Source organism: Ostrinia nubilalis, chromosome 12 (assembly GCF_963855985.1).
Source record: "Ostrinia nubilalis chromosome 12, ilOstNubi1.1, whole genome shotgun sequence".
Taxonomy (NCBI): domain Eukaryota; kingdom Metazoa; phylum Arthropoda; class Insecta; order Lepidoptera; family Crambidae; genus Ostrinia; species Ostrinia nubilalis.
Window position 1 is genome coordinate 2,868,101 of NC_087099.1, and position 21,127 is coordinate 2,889,227.

General features: G+C 37.1%; 1 protein-coding gene and 1 long non-coding RNA gene across 3 annotated transcripts in view; one reads left to right on the forward strand and one right to left on the reverse strand.

Annotated features, from left to right (window-relative positions):
* Nucleotides 1-14,935, reverse strand: part of LOC135076646 (E3 ubiquitin-protein ligase RNF19B-like) — a 47,407-nt gene extending 32,472 nt beyond the window's left edge. The window contains exon 1 of the mRNA XM_063971068.1: nucleotides 14,299-14,935. Within this exon, the coding sequence (XP_063827138.1) occupies nucleotides 14,299-14,431 (133 nt within the window). The 5' untranslated portion in view covers nucleotides 14,432-14,935. The remainder of the gene's footprint in view (nucleotides 1-14,298) is intronic.
* A 129-nt stretch (nucleotides 14,936-15,064) lies between these two features.
* On the forward strand, nucleotides 15,065-16,723 carry LOC135076466 (uncharacterized). 2 transcript variants are annotated; one of them, XR_010258262.1, is made up of 4 exons: nucleotides 15,065-15,473; nucleotides 15,972-16,139; nucleotides 16,329-16,425; nucleotides 16,666-16,721. It is a non-coding gene; the product is annotated as an uncharacterized LOC135076466 (long non-coding RNA). The 2 variants fall into 2 exon arrangements; XR_010258261.1 differs by having other exon boundaries at nucleotides 16,329-16,723.
* Nucleotides 16,724-21,127: the final 4,404 nt, after the last annotated feature.

The following is a 21,127-nucleotide window of genomic DNA, read 5'->3' on the forward strand; positions in this document are numbered from 1 at the left end:
TAAAATAAATCCCGCGGAATAAAATCGGCGGATCTACCCAAACACAAACTTATTTTAAAGCATTACATGGAAATCATAAAATGTCGATAAGGGTGGATCCGCCGATTTGATTCCGCGAGATTTATTTTACGTTTTTTGAAAAACTTTACAGGAATGCGTGCAAACTAGCTTAAACTGAAAGGTTAAGCAATGAGCTTTTTAGATCAGTGTGAGGCCCTTAGATTCAATCGTTATTTTAGAAGTAACAAGCGTCCAAATATTTTTTCACAAAATGGTAATGACGTTTTCCCAATGGTAATGATTTTATTAAAATGGTAATGATCTTATGTTAATGGTGATGACGAAATATAATTTTATAGTAATACATTAAATTAAAATAACTTGAAAACTAAAATTTTGATATAATTGTTCAGCTAAACACCAATTTTATCTATGTTATTTTCCTAGCTAAGCACGTACCTATTAAAGAATGGGTTGGAAATAAAAGTAAATGTATTCAATAATTTAATGAATTTATTGAATTTGGAACAATACGGACATTAGTTAAAAATTTTTTACGTTCCTAATATTATTCAGAATCAGAAAAAATATATATTTACACCAATGAGGATTTTGATTGAAAAATATGCCAAGCTACTCTTACTTAGACTTACACAATAGTCAACATACAAGAAATGAATAAAAAAAGTCTTTTCGTAAACTAATAAAAAACCTTCTCATTTAAAAACAAAGCTTAAAGAACAATGGGACAAAACGTCCCCAGAACTGTAGCACTTTAATACCTACCTTATATGATAGACCATGCTAATACCCGACCGATCTCTCTAGCTACAATCACGGCAAAGGTCCTTGACAGTGTGCTTGACTCTCTACTAGATAAATATTTAAAATCACATGATGCTCAATTCGGGTTTAAGCCTGGACTGTCGACCGAGAGCGCCATCCTTAGTCTTAAGCACACTGTCAGGTACTACACGGATCAGGGGACTCTCATTTACGCATGCTTCCTCGACCTCTCCAAGGCGTTCGATCTTGTGTCTTATGACATCCTTTGGGATAAGATGAGGAGGCAGGGCATCCCGTCAGAAGTATCACAAATATTCCATTATTGGTATGCTAACCAGATTAACAGCGTAAGATGGGCTAACGTTTTTTCTGAGGAGTATGGGTTGCAGTGCGGGGTGAGACAGGGTGGGCTGACGTCTCCCAGGCTTTTCAACCTATACGTAAATGACCTCATTGTTGCCCTTAGCAGTATGCGTATCGGATGCTGGGTAGATGGTGTTTGTATCAACAACATAAGCTACGCTGATGATATGGTACTGCTGGCGCCAACAATGGGGGCTCTCAGAAAGATGGTGGGTGTGTGTGAAGTGTATGCTAAATGATGGCATTTAGCATACACTTCACACTCTATGCTCTTCTTCACAATATACAATAAGCCATGGGGCTTATTGTATATTGTGAAGAAGAGCGAATACATGGTATTTAAGGCCGCCAGTAAATGTCCAAACGTGGTACCCGACCTCTTGCTTAATGGGGTAAAGTTAAACAGAGCCACTAAATTTAAATATCTCGGACACTACGTTACTGATGACCTTAAAGATCATGTTGATATCGAGAGGGAACGAAGGGCGCTGGCAGTAAGGTGTAATATGTTGGCTCGCAGGTTTGCCCGATGTAATGACCATGTCAAGATCACTCTGTTTAAAGCATACTGTCAGAGTCTATACACGGGAAACCTGTGGACCACGTACTCGCAGAAATCGCTTAGCGTCCTTCGGGTCCAATATAACAAACAACGGTTTCAGGATGCTGTTGGGCTTGCCTCGCTTCAAATGTTTGCTCAGTCGCACACTGACGGCTTCTTTGCTGTCCTATGCAAGAAGACTGCCTCGTTGCTCAGTAGGATACGGGCGAGCCCCAACAGTATCCTGAAGACCGTGGCGGAGAGGTACGACTCTCCTATTATCCGACATTTCCTTCGGCTACTTCTTACCGAACGGGTTGGATAATTAGTGGTATGTTATAATAAGTAAATTACTAACATAGTTGTATAAGGCACCCATTTACTAACCATGTGGATCATTGTTATCTTTAAATGAATAAATTGAATGGAATACTATAATTTTATTATAATTATGACAGCTCAAGTGTGACATGTCTCAGAAAAGTTATATCAAAAATAAAAATTCATAAGCAACCCTGAAAAAATACATACAAAATCACTTTTGACCAACTTCAAAGGGCACGACAGCTTGACCCAGGGACAATTCGACCCCTGCTACAACTTGATTTTTTTCAAAACTCAATACTTTTAACTTACTTCAAATGGTTTCACGACTGCTGGACAGTGGCGGCGTAGCATGGGTTGGCACCCGGGGCATAGCACAGCACAGCACCCCCCGTCATAAGTCCTTAATGTAAGTAAGTTGGGTATACATATAGCGGGGAGGTAAGACACCCCAAAATGGTCCTCCCTTACGCCGCTGGTGGCTGGACCCTACGACTGCTTAACCCTACGACCACTCGAACCCTCCGACAACTTACACTTGTGACCCTGTGACAAGTCGAACACTGCGACACGTCAACCCCTGCGACTACTCTGAGCATTTATTGTAGATACAGTTCAGGCATTGATTGATGGAGCTAAATGGTTTACAATAAGTATCATAGTTGAATATTTTGGACTTGTCGTAGGGGTCGAGTTGTCCGGGTCAAGTTTTTGTAGGGTCGACCTTCGTTTAAAGTAGGTTAAAATTAATTTAATCGAGTTATCACAGGGGTCGAGTTGTCACAGAGGTCCAGATGACCCCGATGACAACTATGATACTTATTGTAAACCATTTAGCTCCATCAATCAATGCCTGAACAGAATCTACAATAAATGCTCAGAGTAGTCGCAGGGGTTGACGTGTCGCAGTGTTCGACTTGTCACAGGGTCACAAGTATAAGTTGTCGGAGGGTTCGAGTGGTCGTAGGGTTAAGCAGTCGTAGGGTCCAGCCACCAGCGGCGTAAGGGAGGACCATTTTGGGGTGTCTTACCTCCCCGCTATATGTATACCCAACTTACTTACATTAAGGACTTATGACGGGGGGTGCTGTGCTGTGCTATGCCCCGGGTGCCAACCCATGCTACGCCGCCACTGTCCAGCAGTCGTGAAACCATTTGAAGTAAGTCAAAAGTGTTGAGTGTTGAAAAAAATCAAGTTGTCGCAGGGGTCGAGTTGTCACAGGAGTCGAATTGTCCCGGGGTTAAGCTGTCGTGATACCCATTGAAGTTGGTCAAAAGTGATTTTGTATGTATTTTTTCAGGGTTGCTTATGGATTTTTATTTTAGATATAACTTTTTTCTGAGACACGCATGTCACACTTGAGCTGTCATAATATAATAAAATTATAGTATTATAAGGTAGGTATTAAAGTGCTACAGTTCTGGGGACGTTTTGTTACATTGTTCTTTTAGGAAACCATTCATAGTCATCATTACCATATACAAAGTGTCATCACCATAAGCCTAAATGATATGGTAATGATGTTAATGGTAATGACGAAAACGATTTTAAAATTATATAAAAATAATTGTCACCACTATTGGGACACCTCAATATCGCCATTTTTTTATTGTAATCACATGCTACACAGTGCTAATTATTAGAAAAATATCGATATATTAAACTTACTAAATCGCACAAAATGGGAATGACGCGAGCCGATGACAAACTGCGAGTGTCTCTCGTTTTCGGAGTTTAAAAAGTCTCGGAGCTGCGTAAGGGTAGATCCGCCGATTTTATTCCGCGGGATTTATTTTACGTTTTTTGAAAAACTTAACAGGGATGCGTGCAAACTAGCTTAAACTGAAAGGTTAAGCAATAAGCTTTTTAGATCAGTGTGAGGCCCTTAGATTCAATCGTGATTTTAGAAGTAACAAGCGTCCAAATATTTTTTCACAAAATGGTAATGACGTTTTCCTAATGGTAATGATTTTATTAAAATGGTAATGATCTTATGTTAATGGTGATGACGAAATATAATTGTTTAGCTAAACACCAACTTTTTCTATAGAAAAAGAAACCTATTAAAGAATGGGTTGGAAATGAAAATAAATGTATTCAATATTTTAATGTTTTTATTGAATTTGGAACAATACGAAAATTTTTTTACGTTCCTAATATTTATTATTCAGAATCAGAAGAAAATATATTTAAACCAATGAGGATTTTGATTGCAAAATATGCCTAGGTGCTCTTACTTAGACTTACACAATAGTCAACATACAATAAATTTAAAAAAAAAACGTCTTCTCGTAAAGTAATAAAAAATCTTCTCATTTGAAAACAAATCTTAAATTTGTTTTTTATATATTGATTGGTATGGCTTTAAATCACAGTCTTGATTTTTATAACTAAAATAGAAAACAAGTCATTCGATAAGCAAGAGAGTAATGGATTGTCCACATCACGACGGCACGACGTCGGCACCGTTCAAGCTGGTACGTGACCGTGAACGACGACGGTGCCGACGCTGGTGAACGGCGCCGACGTCGTGCCGTCGTGATGTGGACAAGGACTTTACTATATCTAAACTTACATGTAGGTACAGTGTGTCAAAATAAATGGACATCCATTGATAAAAATTAACATACAAGAAAATATTAAAAATATTTTTTTAACTAATAACAACTTATTATTTTGACAATAAGCTCGAATTTACTTTTTTATCTTAATATTAAACGCTATGGCTTTAAATCACAGTTTTGATTTCTATAATAAGAAAACAGTCTTTCGATAAACAAGAGTTAATAATCTAGAGAACTTTACAATTTAAAACTTAAATATTGTTGTTTTCAGTCTTCGAAACGACTAAGCGTTTGTTGGAGAGGATTCTTATCTTTGAAGGATTAGCAGTGATAGAAATCATATTGATGTCAGAATCTTCAAACCTATTGGTGATATCAGTCAGTAAGGAACTTTGTCTTTTGGTGACACTCAGGGGAACCACTTGGTTGTCATCAACGGAGGAAGCTTCATGATATTGTGACATTTTTAGAAAACCTAGATGTTTTCCGTGAGTACATATGACTCCACAGTCACATTCAAAACAACTCAATTTGCGAAATGTTAGGTTCACAACATCTTTTCTCCATAACACTTGGTGTACATCGAAGGTGCCTCTAAATGTCGGTAAATTCTTTGGCATTGCACTTTCTCTCTTGGCTATATTTTCCTCAGGCACATCAAACATGACGACGTTTTTTACATTTTCTTTAACCAAACGCAAGAACTTGTCATATGTACCCACATCTTCACCGTGATTAACACAGGAATCCACAGTCCTTTTTATTGTAGCTCCTACACCGTCCGGGGCTCCTTTGCCATGTCCGGCCTCAGAGTAATTCCAAGTAATTGTGGTTACTTGTGGAAATTCGTGGTGAAGTTGGGAAATCATGTAAAAAATGTATTTATTACGGTACTGTGTGACTGGAGAGTCTGTCTGAAAATGTAAAGTGTCTATGAAAGGATTATCTATGAGAGCTCTTTCGATCAGTGGTATGATGTGTGCCCATATAGCTGGACTATCGTGTCTCAGACAAGAACTCGCAGTACAAATTGATGTTGGTTTGGTTGCACTAACATGGAAATCAAAATTGTATATTACGGCTGTGTGAAGGCATACTTCCTTGCGATTTCCACCATAGTGCATTGATTGCACTTCATTTTTAAATTTCAGACCGTAATTTTCGGAAAAGTCTGCGTGGATAACTGCACAGTTAACGGGTAATGAATCTTTTAGGAGTTTCATGTTGCAATATTGGTTATGAATAGCATAGCAATGCTCTAAGAATTTTGGTATACTTTCATGTAAATCATTGATCACTTCTGTTGGTTTAGCTAATACCGATTCTTTTTTAGTCGTAGTAACAATTTTCTGACCTTGCTTTGTCTTTATACTTTCTCTTGTACGTGTCCATTTATAATAAGTAATTTCCTGATCATTGGAAAACTCTTTCACTTGTAATGATTTACTTTTACATGACTCACACTCCCTTTTTAAGCATTGTTCGTCATATTTTGAGCAACATAGGCTAGTTATCAAATCTTCAGAACCTGTTTCGTCCAATATAGAATGTGTCTTGAGAGCTTGAACCTTCAGATTAAAATTTTCATGAATCATGCATAAGCATGTTTCGCGTTGAGAGTCTCTTGGTTTCAAAACCCAAAATGGTTTATGCTTACAAAAGAAACTGTAACTGACTGTCACGTTATATTTGGCCATGAATTTTTTGTGTAACGCTTTTTGAGTGCATGTCATGTACCGTTTTTGTTTTTGTACTTTTAACTTCGTAACATATTGTTTCTTCCCTGCAGCAAGTGTGCTATTCAGATCATCCTGATAAAATTCTCGTACTTTTTTTATCAATTTCATCAGTTTTGAGTCTTCTTTTTTTTTCTCTTGAGCTTTTTTATGAGAATTTTTTTTAGATAACATGTTAACATTTTTTGGGTGATTTTTTTCTTTGTCCTGTTTTTGTAATTTTTTGCGTAACATTTTGTTTTCTTTTTGAAGATTTTGTATTATTCGCATCAGGTGCATTCTTTTTTTCTTTTCAATGTGCTTTATTCTTCGTATATTCACTGTTGACTCCGAAGGTCCCAATGGATTGTTAACTGGTTGTTGACTGTCACTTGTAACATGAATTTCAGCCTGGTGCTCTTTACTTGTTGTTGCTTGGTCTACCAAAATCAATTCAGGTACAGGAATAGGGCGCATTTTGTCTTCTTTTTTTGTCTGTCTATATTTTCGAGAAGCTTCTCGCCATTTTTTACGTCTTTCTCGTTGATCACGGGGAGATTCTTCGTCGATACTTTTGATTTGTTTCTTTTTTTTCCTTTCCTGATATCTTTTTCTTTCCTTTTCTCTCTCTAAGTCATATAAAACTGGATCTTGTTTAATATCTGCATATTTAATTTTTCTGTACACTCTTTGTTTTTCTGCCCGTTTGATTTTGGGTTTCTGTTTCCTGGGCATGACTGCAGTAATCCCTAAAAATAACAATATTGGTTACATAAATAATTACTATTTGGTAACTAGACAGTCATTTCAGTTTAAACTAAAATATAACTAACTTATTGGGTACACCACATACTGCTTTGTGGGGTACACCTTCATAACTAGTCTCCTTAATATTATGTTAGTTTACACCATAGTCATTGCTTAAAATCAACTCTTGTTCCATAAAATTATCCTTATTATAATATATTATTTATATTCAATATCTCAACAATAGATTTTCGTTGATCTTGGTCTTTACTTAGTAACTTTGATAATAATACTTTAATTATAAAAATATTAAAAAAATTGCAGAATTTGCAGTTTTCTGTTCATGGAACCACATTCCATTTCTTCGAATTGTTTATTATTACTTGACCGTGGCTTCTCACGATTTCATATAAGTCCATTATTTGCTCACGATCAGATAACTTAATAATGTATGCGAAAAACTCAGTTAAATTATTGACATCAAAGTCTTTATATAACTTCATATCAAAGTCTTCGCATAAAGCAAGGCAGATTCCGCCATCATAAGTCGCAAAAACTGGACAGAAATTTTCTATGATACTCAAAAAATATTTGGGATCCACATAATGACGATTTGTCTCTATTTTTAATATATAATACTGCAGCTTCATCTTGTTTAATATGATCTGCAACCAAATACGCTAACGTAAGTTGTGAACTCAACAATACGATAACTATTGTTTATAATAAAAAGTATATATACGTGTGAGATGTACAGGATTTAAGAAGGGAATTGAATGTACGGATTTTAATAAATAGCTAAATAAGCTTTTATTGAAAATAAAACATAGTTGTGGGTTACGTTTATGAACGAACTAGCTTTTTCCCCTGCAGTTTCATCCGATTTTCCCGTAGTACAGTAGCCTATGTCCTTTCTCAGGTCTGAAATCACCTCTATAGTTCCATATCAAATTTCATTCAAATCGGTTCAACGGTTGAAGCGTGGAATGTAACAGATATAGTGCTTGTCCACATCACGACGACACGACGTCGGCGCCGTTCACCGGCACCGGCACCGACGTCGGCCGGCACCGCGCCGATGTCGTGCCGGTGCCGGTGAACGGCGCCGACGTCGTGCCGTCGTGATGTGGACAAGCCCATACTTTTGCATTTAAAATATTAAGGTGCCAGTTACGATCTTTTATTTATTTTGTAAAGCGCGCTAAATGAAGGTGCCCTTAGGTTCTACCCTAGTATCATCATCCCTACGCACTTACCTCCAAAGAGAGGTACAACACGATTATTTTAATGAACTTGGCGCATGGAGCTGTCAAAAAATCACCCGCGCGCAACCCTCTTACCTCCCCCTCACCCTATTTTAACACTTGACAGTGACAGCTCCATGCGCATAAGAAATTTTAGGAAACCTTTCATAGTCGTCATTACCATATACAAAGTGTCATCACCATAAGCCCAAATGAGATGGTAATGATGTTAATGGTAATGACGAAAACGATTTTAAAATTATATAAAAATAATTGTCGCCACTATTGGGAGACCTCAATATCGCCATTTTTTTATTGTAATCACATGCTCCAAAGTGTTAATTATTAGAAAAATATCGATATTATAAAACTTACCGAATCGCACAAAATGGGAATGACGCGAGCCGATGACAAACTGCGAGTGTCTCTCGTTTACGGGGTTTAAAAAGTCTCGGAGCTGCGTAAATATTACGTGCACTCTGTTCTGTTGTGCGCAACGAACTGAAGAACGGGACGCGCGGACGCAAGCGGGGATAAGTCGCGTCGCGGCCACATCAAACAACCTTTGATGTTGCCGCGATGGCGATGACGATTTCTCGTGACAATATTTCAATTCATGATTGCATTTTATTGGCTAATACGATTTTAATATAATTTTGTTATTTTGTCACGGTAAATATGTACATTTTAAATTTATAATCAAAATCTGGTCTGTGTATAGGTAAAGTAAAAAAAATTAAAAGACAACGGCAAAGGTCAGTATTTTTACTGTGATGGTAATGACGTTTAGTGCGTGTTTTCTTGATTATCGAAATAACTTGAAGTATTTAATCAATATGGATCATGGCACCTTATGTGGAAACTTGTATGAATCGTTATTCAGAAGTTTAATTTACCAGAACTACAACAGTTTTTTTTTTATCGATCGGAACATATGTTTTTTACTGTTTCGCGGATTTACCGGTAAATTTTACGTGCATTCTGTTCTGTTACGAGCAACGAATTGAAGAGTGGGACGCGCGGACACAAGCGGGGATAAGTCGCGTCGCAGCCGCATTAAAGAACCTTTGATGCTGCCGCGATGGCTATGACGATTTCTCGTGACAATATTTCAATTCATGATTCCATTTTATTGGCTAATACGATTTCAATATAATTTTGTTATTTTGTCACGGTAAATATGTACATTTTAAATTTATAATCAAAATCTGGTCTGTGTATAGGCAAAGTACAAAAAATTAAAAGACAACGGCAAAGGTCAGTACTTTTACTGTGATGGTAATGACGTTTAGTGCGTGTTTTCTTGATTATCGAAATAACTTGAAGTATTTAATCAATATGGATCATGGCGCCTTATGTGGAAACTTGTATGAATCGTTATTCAGAAGTTTAATTTACCAGAACTACAACAGTTTTTTTTTTATCGATCGGAACATAAGTTTTTTACTGTTTCGCGGATTTACCCATAAGCATGTTAACATTAATATGCCCTATTTATGACGCTTAAGCTATTAACTTTATTGAAAGCAATAAAGAACCTAACTCAAAGTTGAATTGATGGAGTAAACACAGAGTAAATACCAAGACCGGTTTTAGTCAAATCAGTTCGTGACCTAAAGCAGTAAAGAATGCAGCTAGCTTGCAAATCAGATACTGGATACCAATTCCAAACTTTAAACAAACCTTTGAGCCAAGGCTTTGTTTCTGTACGATTCGTTTGGCGATATTATGTCAACGATCATTCGTTGTGTCAATTAAAATTATCTCTTCTATCATTTGCTTTGACGGTCATTATGTCTATTAGTTTAAGTTGGTGATTTTCAGATACCTATTTTTAAACATTTTTAGCCGGGGAGCAACTGGCTGTTTACTATACTTTAGTCCGAATGATTTGAGAACTGACTTCACCGAATGGTGACCAATCAAAATCACTAAACTTTCAAAATGTAGGTTGTAAATTTAGACAGAGGCGCCAACAACACCGACGCTAAGGAGCAACAATAAATTATAGGGTCTGGAAGCGAGGAATGCGATATGTTATGCATACTGAGCGTGTGGCAGTGAAACCGTTGCATCAGTTATCGAACGTAGGTATACGTACAAATGCGTTATTTCGCGAGAGCGAGGCAGTTGCGTGCAATTCGCCCTTGTACTGCTTGTACTGGCTGGCCGAGTGCATTAGTAAACTTAGCTGGACTTGCATGGATGGAAATCAGCCGACGATATCTCATACATTAGCGAAGGGAGCCGACGCTTTCCATTATTCACGACAGAGATAATGACTAGGTTAATTTATTAGGTATCTTATAAACGATTCGAAATTCGATACCAGAGTGGATCTTCCTAAAAGCTTTTACCGTGTCACATGGGGCGCGACAACAATGATAGTGGAAACAAAGGGTTCGGGAGTAATGACATGACGGGAAGCGACCACAGCCCTTGAGACTATAGTACGACAAGCTATAAAGAATTCTGTGGGAGGCACCAACACACAATGCAGAAAAAAAGAAACTTTACTTATGAAATGAAAATGAGGACTTTACTGGAACGAAGTCATTACTCAGTCAAATTAAGGTTACCTAGATGAGGAGCGACACAAAACAACACTTCAGAAAAACTTATTGTCACTTTCTCCATTCAGTTTCTACGACAACAATGAGTCTGTGCGATGACGAAATTAACGACTTAAACTATTCTCCTCAATTTAAAACTATGTATTTTCAGGCCTTTGCTAATGAAAAACTATACTACAATAGCTCAAGTCTTAAATAATACACCTATCTATCAATCAAATAATTTTAATTGTATCGAAGGGTTCTGAAAACATAATTTACAAACACCGGTCTTATTTAGCGTAATCACTAAATGGGAAATTTTGGGGAAAGCATTCCACGAACGTGGCGTCGTTTGTTATCCATTCCCATCGTGTACGGTTGCTTTGATTTATATTCTGTTTGCCCGTAACTTGGCAAGTTTGAGCATGATGTGCGACTGTGAATGGCGACTCGCATTCGCAGGTAAAATACAATACATAAAACTTAAGTCTTTACTACTTGCCCGAGAAGGCGGAAACTGTAACTGATAATATTACGACCATAATATTTTTCCGCCAAAACCAATAAAAGTGTAGGTAAGGCTAGGTCTACAATCACCCGGAAATTTCGTAAAATACAGATAAAAGATAGAATTCGGTAAAAAAATTAACCGATCAGTTGGAGTTGGATTTTAATAAAGTTGCGGAAAATTATTGTTTCCTGTTACCATTAACACAGACTTGGTTCTGGTACAATATTCGTGATATTCCTCATATTTTAGTGAGAAATAATCGCGGAGATTAGGTTCCCCATGGACCACTCCAATAAATCGCACTGTCAAAGAAAGTGCGATTGATCAGACGTTTTATTCGGTTATCCCTCGGCCGTGGGATGGATTAGAGCGATGATGAATGGATCGGCGGCCAGGTAAACTCAAAATCGAAATACTCTATAGATAGGCCCAAAGGCTAGCTATAGACGTGGATATCATAAAAGGAGAGTAAGGGAAAATATACGAACATCGGGCTTCCCTATCTCGTGAATTCTGTCTGTCCATCATGGAGTAATTTCTCTATTTGTCTGGTAAATTAGAGAGGAAGGAGGAGGACGTAGAGACGAATCTAAAGACACAATTTCACAATCCATCAATTATGGGCTGCGTTAAACCACCTCGGAAAAGTATAATTTACCTTTTTTATCTAAACAACTGATTACTGATTACATAATTGATTATGTCCAAGAACGCTTCCCGCAGCGGAAGATACAACAAATGCCGAGTAGAATTACCATTTTAACGAGAGCCTTGTAGTCTTCCTCTTCGGCGTGCCTACGCTCGTTCGTAACAATAGATTGAAGGATTGCGGATTTTGATTGTTGTACAGTTTGTTTTTGTAAATGTTTGGTGTTTTCGACAGTAGCGTGTAGCGTCAAGGTATTATAATCCAGTGACATTACAATCTCTATGTAAAACTAACATTCTAAGTTACGCACGAAATTGCGTTTCTGCCTAAACGTGGCTTAGATGACCTAGCTAGCTTTTAAAAAAATCTTACATGATCTGTACGTGTTTCGAACCTGGGATCCAGTGCCTGCCGACATAAATTGAACTACCACGCCATTTGTCCCTCATTTTTTTCGGGACTCCAGTGACAGTGACATGGTCTATATTGAAATATTGCACCAAATTGCTCATCCACTATTGTAATAGCTAATCATATTAATATTGAAAAACATTAAAAGCAATCCAATTTACGATTCAGACTTAATACATTAATATTATATGACATTTTTGCCTACTTGATAATTCAAGTGTGTGAGATTAAATGTCGAAATACCTAGTATCTAAATTTAGACTTTATGATAATTATGTACCAAGGCTAATGCCGGATTGAAACTGCATTTTAATGTTTTGTCATACTTTTAATGGTTGTTTACATTAATATTCTGTTCATTATAACATTTGTGTTATGGGAAAAATGGCTCAAATATTGATCATGGTAGCAGATTTAATAAAAGCTTGTTTAAACTAAAGCTTGAGGGAACTTGAGGAAACAATGGTTCCCTATATTTTTTAAATTAAAACAGTGATTATTATCAACAACATGTATTTAACTACCTAGCGTTGAATGTAGCTGTTTTATGGCACATTTATTGTTTCCTCAGAAAAAACATATTTAATTGTTTTATTTCCCATGAATCTTGCACTCAACTGTGCCCAGGCTCCCTTGAAACAATTCAAACAATGACAGACCATTGTTATCACTTTGAGATTGAAACAATAACATTAGAATGCCCTGAGATGACATAGTATTCTTTTCTATGGTCCCTTGTTGTGACACCTGACTTTGATGTGATCTCATAAGTTATAAACTATTTCATTATAACAGAAAACCATTGTTACATGATTAATTTCACAACCATTTTTCTCAAGGGTATTGCAGAAAAAATATTACAAAACTTTATGCTAATTATCCATTGAATATTTAGTTATTCAAAAAATCTATAAAATGTTAAATATTGTTATTTATGAGGATTCCCAATTTTCAAAACCTGACAGAATATTTTAACTGAAAGTGGGTATTAATAGAATGCAATTGCATGCCTATTCAATAGATCATAGAAAGTCACAGACACCAAAATTAATCATTTTCTTCAACCATAGTATGCACCAGCTACTTGAAAAATCTAAATTTATCAGCAGTAGTCAAATTTATTGTAAAATATGATTCTTATAGTAATAATTTTTCATTTATCAAAATATGATAAAGTGAGTCTTCACATCATTAAATACCGAACATATGAATTTAATTATGATGCAACACAATAATTTACTGTTACAACACGCAGTAATTTTTAATTACATGCTCTAAAGGTACATTATTGTAATTCAAGTTCAGTTGTTTACAAGCAACATAACAATAATTAAGTTAAACAATAGAGTTAAAACAATAACTGTTATCTAATCACATCAAGGAAGTATACAGCACTTAAAAGCAAGGCACAGTATGTAGGTCAATCACTCTGTATAAAGTAGAATGTTGAATATTAATTAAAAGTAAGTAATTAAATGTTATGCAACTGAACAATGAGGTCACACTTCTTTGATTAGTGCTGACATTGACCTATAATAATTGGGGAACCAATGCCTGCATGTCACTCAATTGGCTGAGTTGTTAATGTATCAAAGAATGTCTTCAACACCAAATGATAAACATCTATTAATTGATTTCAGCTCCAAAATAGCAAATAAATCAATTGGTACAAAGGAAATACCAAAATTTTTTATAAGAAAAATCGTTCTATGCATAAATTTATTTGCCAGAAAAAAATGATTTGGTTCTATGTGGAAAAAAAAATATTCTGATAATATTTGCAGGTAGATTGAATTCCACTTGTTTACCAAATGTTATTCCAAATGTGACATGATGAAACGAAGTTTATGGATTAAGATAAGTATTAGGTGATGTGGTTCAGTTTACCTGTGTGCGCGAGTCTCCTGCCCACCAAAGGGCTGTCGAGGAGCAGTCTTCGGAGAGACCAGCGGCCCAGGACTCCGCCGCCCCAGCCGCAACCGCCGCCGCTGCCACGCCTCATGCCGTCGCGCTCCACCATCACAAAACACTCCCGAAGCACATCACACTCTACACTCTTGCGAACCCGTGCAACGCGGCCAACTACAGCCCCCGCAGTTTACACACTACCGTTAGGAAACATTGGCGAGTCTCACAAGTCTTTGCACAACGGTGTATTGAGTAACAGACTCGCAACGCATCAGCGAGAGAAAGTGCCGATGGCCAGACGGATTGTACGTGCCCGCGACCGCGTTCTTGCAGATGCACTCTCAGTCTCTCAGGTGGGGAAGCTGTTTATCGAGCTTCCATTGTGCAGGGCTAGCTAACATTAACAGTATACAAATGTCAAATCGTGCCACTACAACACAAATGTATGACGCGGAGGTATTTTAAATGATACCTCCTAAACAACGGCAGCGATGTAAATAGTCACAACATAGATCTAACTAAACAGTCACAAAACTAATAAATTGACCACAAAAGCGAAACGAACCACAGATGAGAACGAACGTAACCACTTCTGTCAAAAGAAAACTAGCGTTGTTTTTTTTTAAACCGCCCACAGAGTATTAACACCAAACCCAAAAACAATAACAAATGTACTTTGACCATGAAGCTAAAGATAAAAATGGAGGGCAGAGTTGGAACAAAAACTTGAGTCAAATACAGTGTTTCCACTAGAACGATTTCCTTTCCCCACACGGCAATTCAGATTTCCCCTTCTACGGACTTTTTTCCCCTCAAAAATTATTTTGCTGTAGTTTTGACACCACACGCCACACCTAAAATTTATAGTTTATTTATCGTTCTTCTTCTATAGTCTATTGTATTAATATTATTATTTACACAAAATTCGTCAACAAAATCATCGACAGTCGACTTTGCAGATTACTACTATTATTTTGATATAGCTGCACATCACTAGCTATCAATTTCCTTACTGTTGGTACTACTTGTTCTATGGTGGTTGGTACGGTGATCCATTCAAATAAATAATCACAGCTAGAAATATTTATTGCGACGGTTGTTTAATGTGAAAAGAAATGGATCGGTGGCTAATAAATACTGCTGCTAAAAAATCGGTAAGTTTGTGCTTCCATTTTTATATTAATCAGTATATAATTTAGTGCACAATGAAAATCTAGGTTAGAATGTTATGAAAAATATCTAGGTTATGTTATGAAAAAACTGTTTTTTTATGTCCAAGCTGATTGGTAGGCAAAGATTTGTACTACCATTCACCCCACAGGAGCCTTATTCTCGGATTTTCGATATTAAAAAACATGGCGGATATCGAATGAAACTCCATACAAAAAAAACTGTTTTCATGCGATATATATCGCAATTTAAGAAATATCACGGGCCGAGAATTAGGCTCCAGGTGAGTTAAAAATTATTTTAATTAAAAAAGTTTAATTCCTTCGATCATTGTTAAGATAAGATTGAAGTGCTAAGAATGTTGCCAACTGGTTTTTTGATTTGAGTCGGGGAAAAATTTTAAATAAATTTTTGCCTGACATTGCTACAGGAATTTAAATTTGAGTGAATGGCGATTGCTAAACCTATCAATAATTTTTCAGAATGAAGAAAAGATTCCTCTGAGCTCATCCGAAAGACCCGGCACTAGTACATGCTCTTATGAACTTCAACCCGGAACGAGTTTTCAGTCCATTAGTTATGTCGAGGATCAGAAAGAACAATTAGATCCTCAAACTTCGTCAGTAATGGAAATCGAAAATGAAAAATCGGTAATTGTCATGTTACTTAATATAATCAAGTTACTTTTGCTTGGGTTATTATATACTTAAATTATAGGATCGCCTCGCCGGACAATCGCCGAGATTTTTAAAATATTCATATTTTTCCATATTCTGTAATAAATCACCTTTATAAATGAGTTTTCTAAAATTTGCTCATTACCTTCTTGTATTTTGTAGGTTGATAACTGTACTGAAGACGAAGAAGAGGGATACAATACTGAAAATGAAAAAAAGCAGTTCAAGCAGATTGGTAGTTCAAAATCTATGGCAAAAGGTAGGAAAAAGATATTTAAGAAGAAGTTTCAGCATGATTGGCTTAAGCAACCTGAGTTCAAAGCATGGTTATTAAATGGGAATAAGGATGATAATGCAATTTGTAAGGTGTGCAATGTGGTTATGAAGGCGGGAAAATCAGAGCTTAAAAAGCATGGTGATGGAAAAGCTCATAAAAAAAATATGGAGGCGTGGCTACAGAGTAATATTAATCAACCTAGTATTACAACATTCGTTACAGAAAATACAAAGCTGAAAAATACCGAAGCTGCCATTTGTTCTTATATCGTCGAAAACAATCTTCCTATTTCATCAATTGAAGCTTTAATTGAATTGATTAAATCTTTACCAGAGAAGGCAATCACATCGCAAATCTCTTTAGCGAAACAAAAAGCCACTAATGTCATTAGGAATGGATTGCGCCCATTTTTTAATAATAAACTTATTAATGAACTGAACAATCATTTGTTTTCCGTTTATATTGACGAAACAACTGATGTAAGCGTCACAAAGCAACTAGCGATACTAGTCAGCTACTGCCATAATTTTATAACAAAAGTAGATGTGATCGACGTAGTAGATTGCCCTGACGGGACCGCTGTGGGTTTGTACACACAAATGATTAACACGCTAAAAGAAAATAATGTACCTCTGCAAAACTGGATAGGCTTTTGTTCTGATACAACTGCAGTCATGATGGGACAGCATAACTCTGTGTCTCAACTAATCAAACTAAATTATCCTCAAGTATTCGTGTCAAAATGCTCTTGCCATATGATACATCTGGTGGCAAGTAAGGCATGCACTAAGTTAAGCAACTCTTTAGAAGATTTGTGCCGCAATGTATACAATCATTTTGGGAGGAGTCCTAAAAATTCTGCTGCTTTCAAAGAATTTCAAAGCTTCCATGAAGTCAAACCTCACAAGATTTTGAGAGCTTGTCAAACCAGGTGGTTGTCACTTCAAGCATGCGTGCGAAGAATTTTAGAACAGTGGGAGCCATTGAAGAGTTACTGGAGAATATTAAACTACGAAGATCCAACACATGCAAACTGTCACACTCTCCAAACCTTGGAGAACCCTTTGATAAAGAGCCAAATGCATTTTGTAGACTACGCTCTTGGAATTTTTAATGATTTTAATTGCATGTTTCAAGCTGATTATCCTAAGTTCTCAGAATTGAAGACTCAAACTGAGGAGTTAATCAAAACATTGGCATTAAATTTCATGAACAGAAATTATGTTAAGCAAATCCCTGCTAACCAAATCAATCCTCATCAGACAGAAGAACATCTTGAATTAAAACATATTTATTTAGGTGTAGATGCGATCTGTTTATTAACAGAGATAGAAAAGAAAGAAGAGAGTGAAATTCAGAAAATTTTTCAGTCAGCAAAATTGTTTTATATTGAAGCGATCGTACAAATCAAGAAACGATTTGTATTTGAAGATGTGCACAATGATTCGTCTTTTTTAAACCCGAAAAATGCCATTGATTTGCACCCTACATCATTGTACAAAATCGCGAAAAAATACATTCCATCGCACATTGCTGTAGATTTAACAGAGCTGGACAAGGAATGGAGAAATCAAAGTCTCCTGTCCGATATGGATTGTAATGATTCCATAGATACGGTAAGCTATTGGAAAAAAATTTTTGAAAAAAAAAATGTTGACAGCAGATGTAAATTCGTTCAACTGCCAATTTTAGTGAACTATTTCATGTCGTTGCCTTTTTCGAATGCTGCTGTTGAACGATTATTTAGTGATCTAAAAAATATCAAAACAGATAAACGCAATAGGCTCGATAATGAAACGGTTGCATCAATCCTCTGTGTAAAATCTGGCTTGAAAAGAACGGGAACAACTTCTGTACAACTAATGAAAAATCAGTTAGAAATACCACACCTCAAGTTTGTACAGTCTAATGCAAGTGCAAGCGAATCTAAAAAAATTAGACTTAGCATGAATAAAATATAACTAAACGATTTGTGTTTTATTTACAGACTGACCAGAAATATAATAAAAACTTGGAGTTGTGTACTCATTTTTTATTCCAAATTAGTTTACGCTGTCAGCGCATACATTTTTGCACAGAATAATATTTTAGGCCTCAAACAGAATTGAAATAAGGGTAAGTATACGCCACCTGCTCGTGTTGTCGCTTGTCGCAGTTCCTTTCATACGGTAACACACTAGTCCACGGTAGAGTCCATAAATAATAAAAGATTTCGTGTATGAAAAATCCGCTAGATGGCAATACGCAGGCGTGACTTGTGAGGTCCGTCCGAGTGCTGCATGATTGGATATTTTTGGCATAGCATTGATAGATACTGTCAAAATTCACCAATCGTAGCAGCTAGAGCCATCATTTATCATACGCGAAAACCCTCATTACTTCCGAAAGGATTTATCTACGATTTCCCGCAATTTCCCCTTTTATAGTCTTTCCCCTTTTCTTTCCCCTCTTGACCCTAATTTCCCCTCAAAAGGGGAATTTCCCCTCAATGTGGAAACACTGGTCAAATACCTACTTATATCTATCTCGCTCTCTGCGGCCCTACCTCTCTTTTAAGTGTGAACTGTATGTAGTATTGCTATCTTCTGATTTAAATCTCCTTGTAAATTCTTCGAAATAGCCAATTCACTAACCAAATCAGAAGTTAAACAAATAAATAATTAATATTTGAAACTAAGATTACCTAGTTAAATAAAAAATCACAAAATTGTCGGCCATTTAGGCTTAATGTGTTGGCGAATCAGGGAATTACAATCCCAATTCCTGGGTAATCGGTACCATGTGGCAACATCGGCCCAATCCGGCGCATCATGGCGGTTGTTTACTATTTTGTTTATTAAGCAGTTAATTTCGTTTGAGATTGTTTAAAGGAAATAATCATTGTTTTATCACAAGAATTGGTGCAAAATTTTGTAGTGCGTGGTTGCGGTAGTACGTGGTGTCCTGGAAGTGACATAATCGATTCCACGCGTAAGTGTTTATTTCGTGATTTCCGACATTTAATCATTGTAAACATTTTTCACATTTTTTACAGTAATTTCTTCCTAAAACGTTTTACCAGTAATTACACTTATCATTTTTAATGATACCTATGTCAAGAAATAAAGATTTTACATTGGTTTCATTGAATTTGAGCAATTTTATATTTTTTGTTTATTTAGAAAGAGCGAGTCTGCCAAAAAAAAGAGAGCGAGATAGTGATACTTAGTTTGTGCTTCAAGTAGGTATTCGGAGTGTGGCCTCCATTTTTATCTGTAGCTTCATGACTTTGACTTATTAAAACTAGATTGAGCAAGATCGTTAACTTTATGGTTTTATCAGCAAAAAGTAGTAGCGCAGCAAGAGTTGAAGCGATCAAAACAAAGGTCTTCGAATGTCTGAATTTGGATTAATATGTCGTGCTTTCTGACTCGTTTGCAGACACTTTAACAATTTGTTGTGCGAGGAATTTGATTATGTGAACCAATGTTGCAGGTTACGGTGGGATATCGTAGGATTATGTGAAGTCCGAAGAGAGGGGGAGGACACCATAATTCTTAAATCCGGAAACCTGCTCTATTTCCGGGAGGGCGACCAGCAGTCCCAGGGTGGTGTCGGGTTTATCGTCCACAAGTCCCTTGTCAACAACGTGGTCCAGATCGAGAGTGTTTCGGCGAGGGTAGTGTACCTGATACTCAGAATCACCAAACGGTATTCGCTGAAGGTCATACAGGTATACGCACCGACCACGGAACACCCCGACGACGAAGTGGAGACCATGTATGAGGATATTTCCAGAGCCATACATGGCTCCCGGTCCCATTTTACCGTTGTGATGGGGGACTTCAACGCGAAGCTAGGTAAACGAAGCGATAATGAGCCGAAAGTGGGGCAATTTGGGTACGGAGAGAGGAACGCACGTGGCCAACTGCTGGCTGGCTTTATGGAGAGGGAGGGCCTCTTTATGATGAACTCCTTCTTCAGAAAGCCAAAACAGCGAAAGTGGACATGGCTGCATCCCAATGGCGCTACAAAAAATGAGATAGACTTCATCTTGTCGACGAAGAAGCATATATTCAATGATGTCTCTGTGATCAATTCGGTCAAAACAGGAAGCGATCACCGAATGGTAAGAGGCACATTGAATATCAGACCCAAGCTCGAGAGATGTCGACTGATGAAGTCTACGCTCCGCCCAGCGCCCATCCAACTCCAAAACCCCGAAAGCTTTCAGCTCGAGTTGCAAAATCGTTTCGAATGCCTAGGAGACTGCGAAAATGTGGACAAATACAATGACAGGTTCGTGGAAATTGTCCAAACGACTGGGTCTAAGTTCTTTAAAACCCGTCGTTCAAAAGGAACCAAAAAGATCTCTGACCTCACCAATCAACTCATGGAAGAGAGACGGAACTTGGTTCTGCAGTCCTCTGAAGATGCTGCTCAGTATCGGCGCCTTAACAGACAGATCTCCAAGTCTTTGACTCGCGACCTACGCCAATTTAATACAGACCGTATTAAAGAGGCGATTGAGCGAAACAAGGGCTCTAAAGTGTTCGCAAGAGATCTGTCTGTTGGCCAAAGTCAACTGACCAAGCTGAAGACAGAGGATGGCAGAGCCATTTCGTCGGGGCCGGAGATATTGGAAGAGGTCGAGAAGTTCTACGGACAATTATACACGAGTGTACGTGCACCTGTCACAAATCTA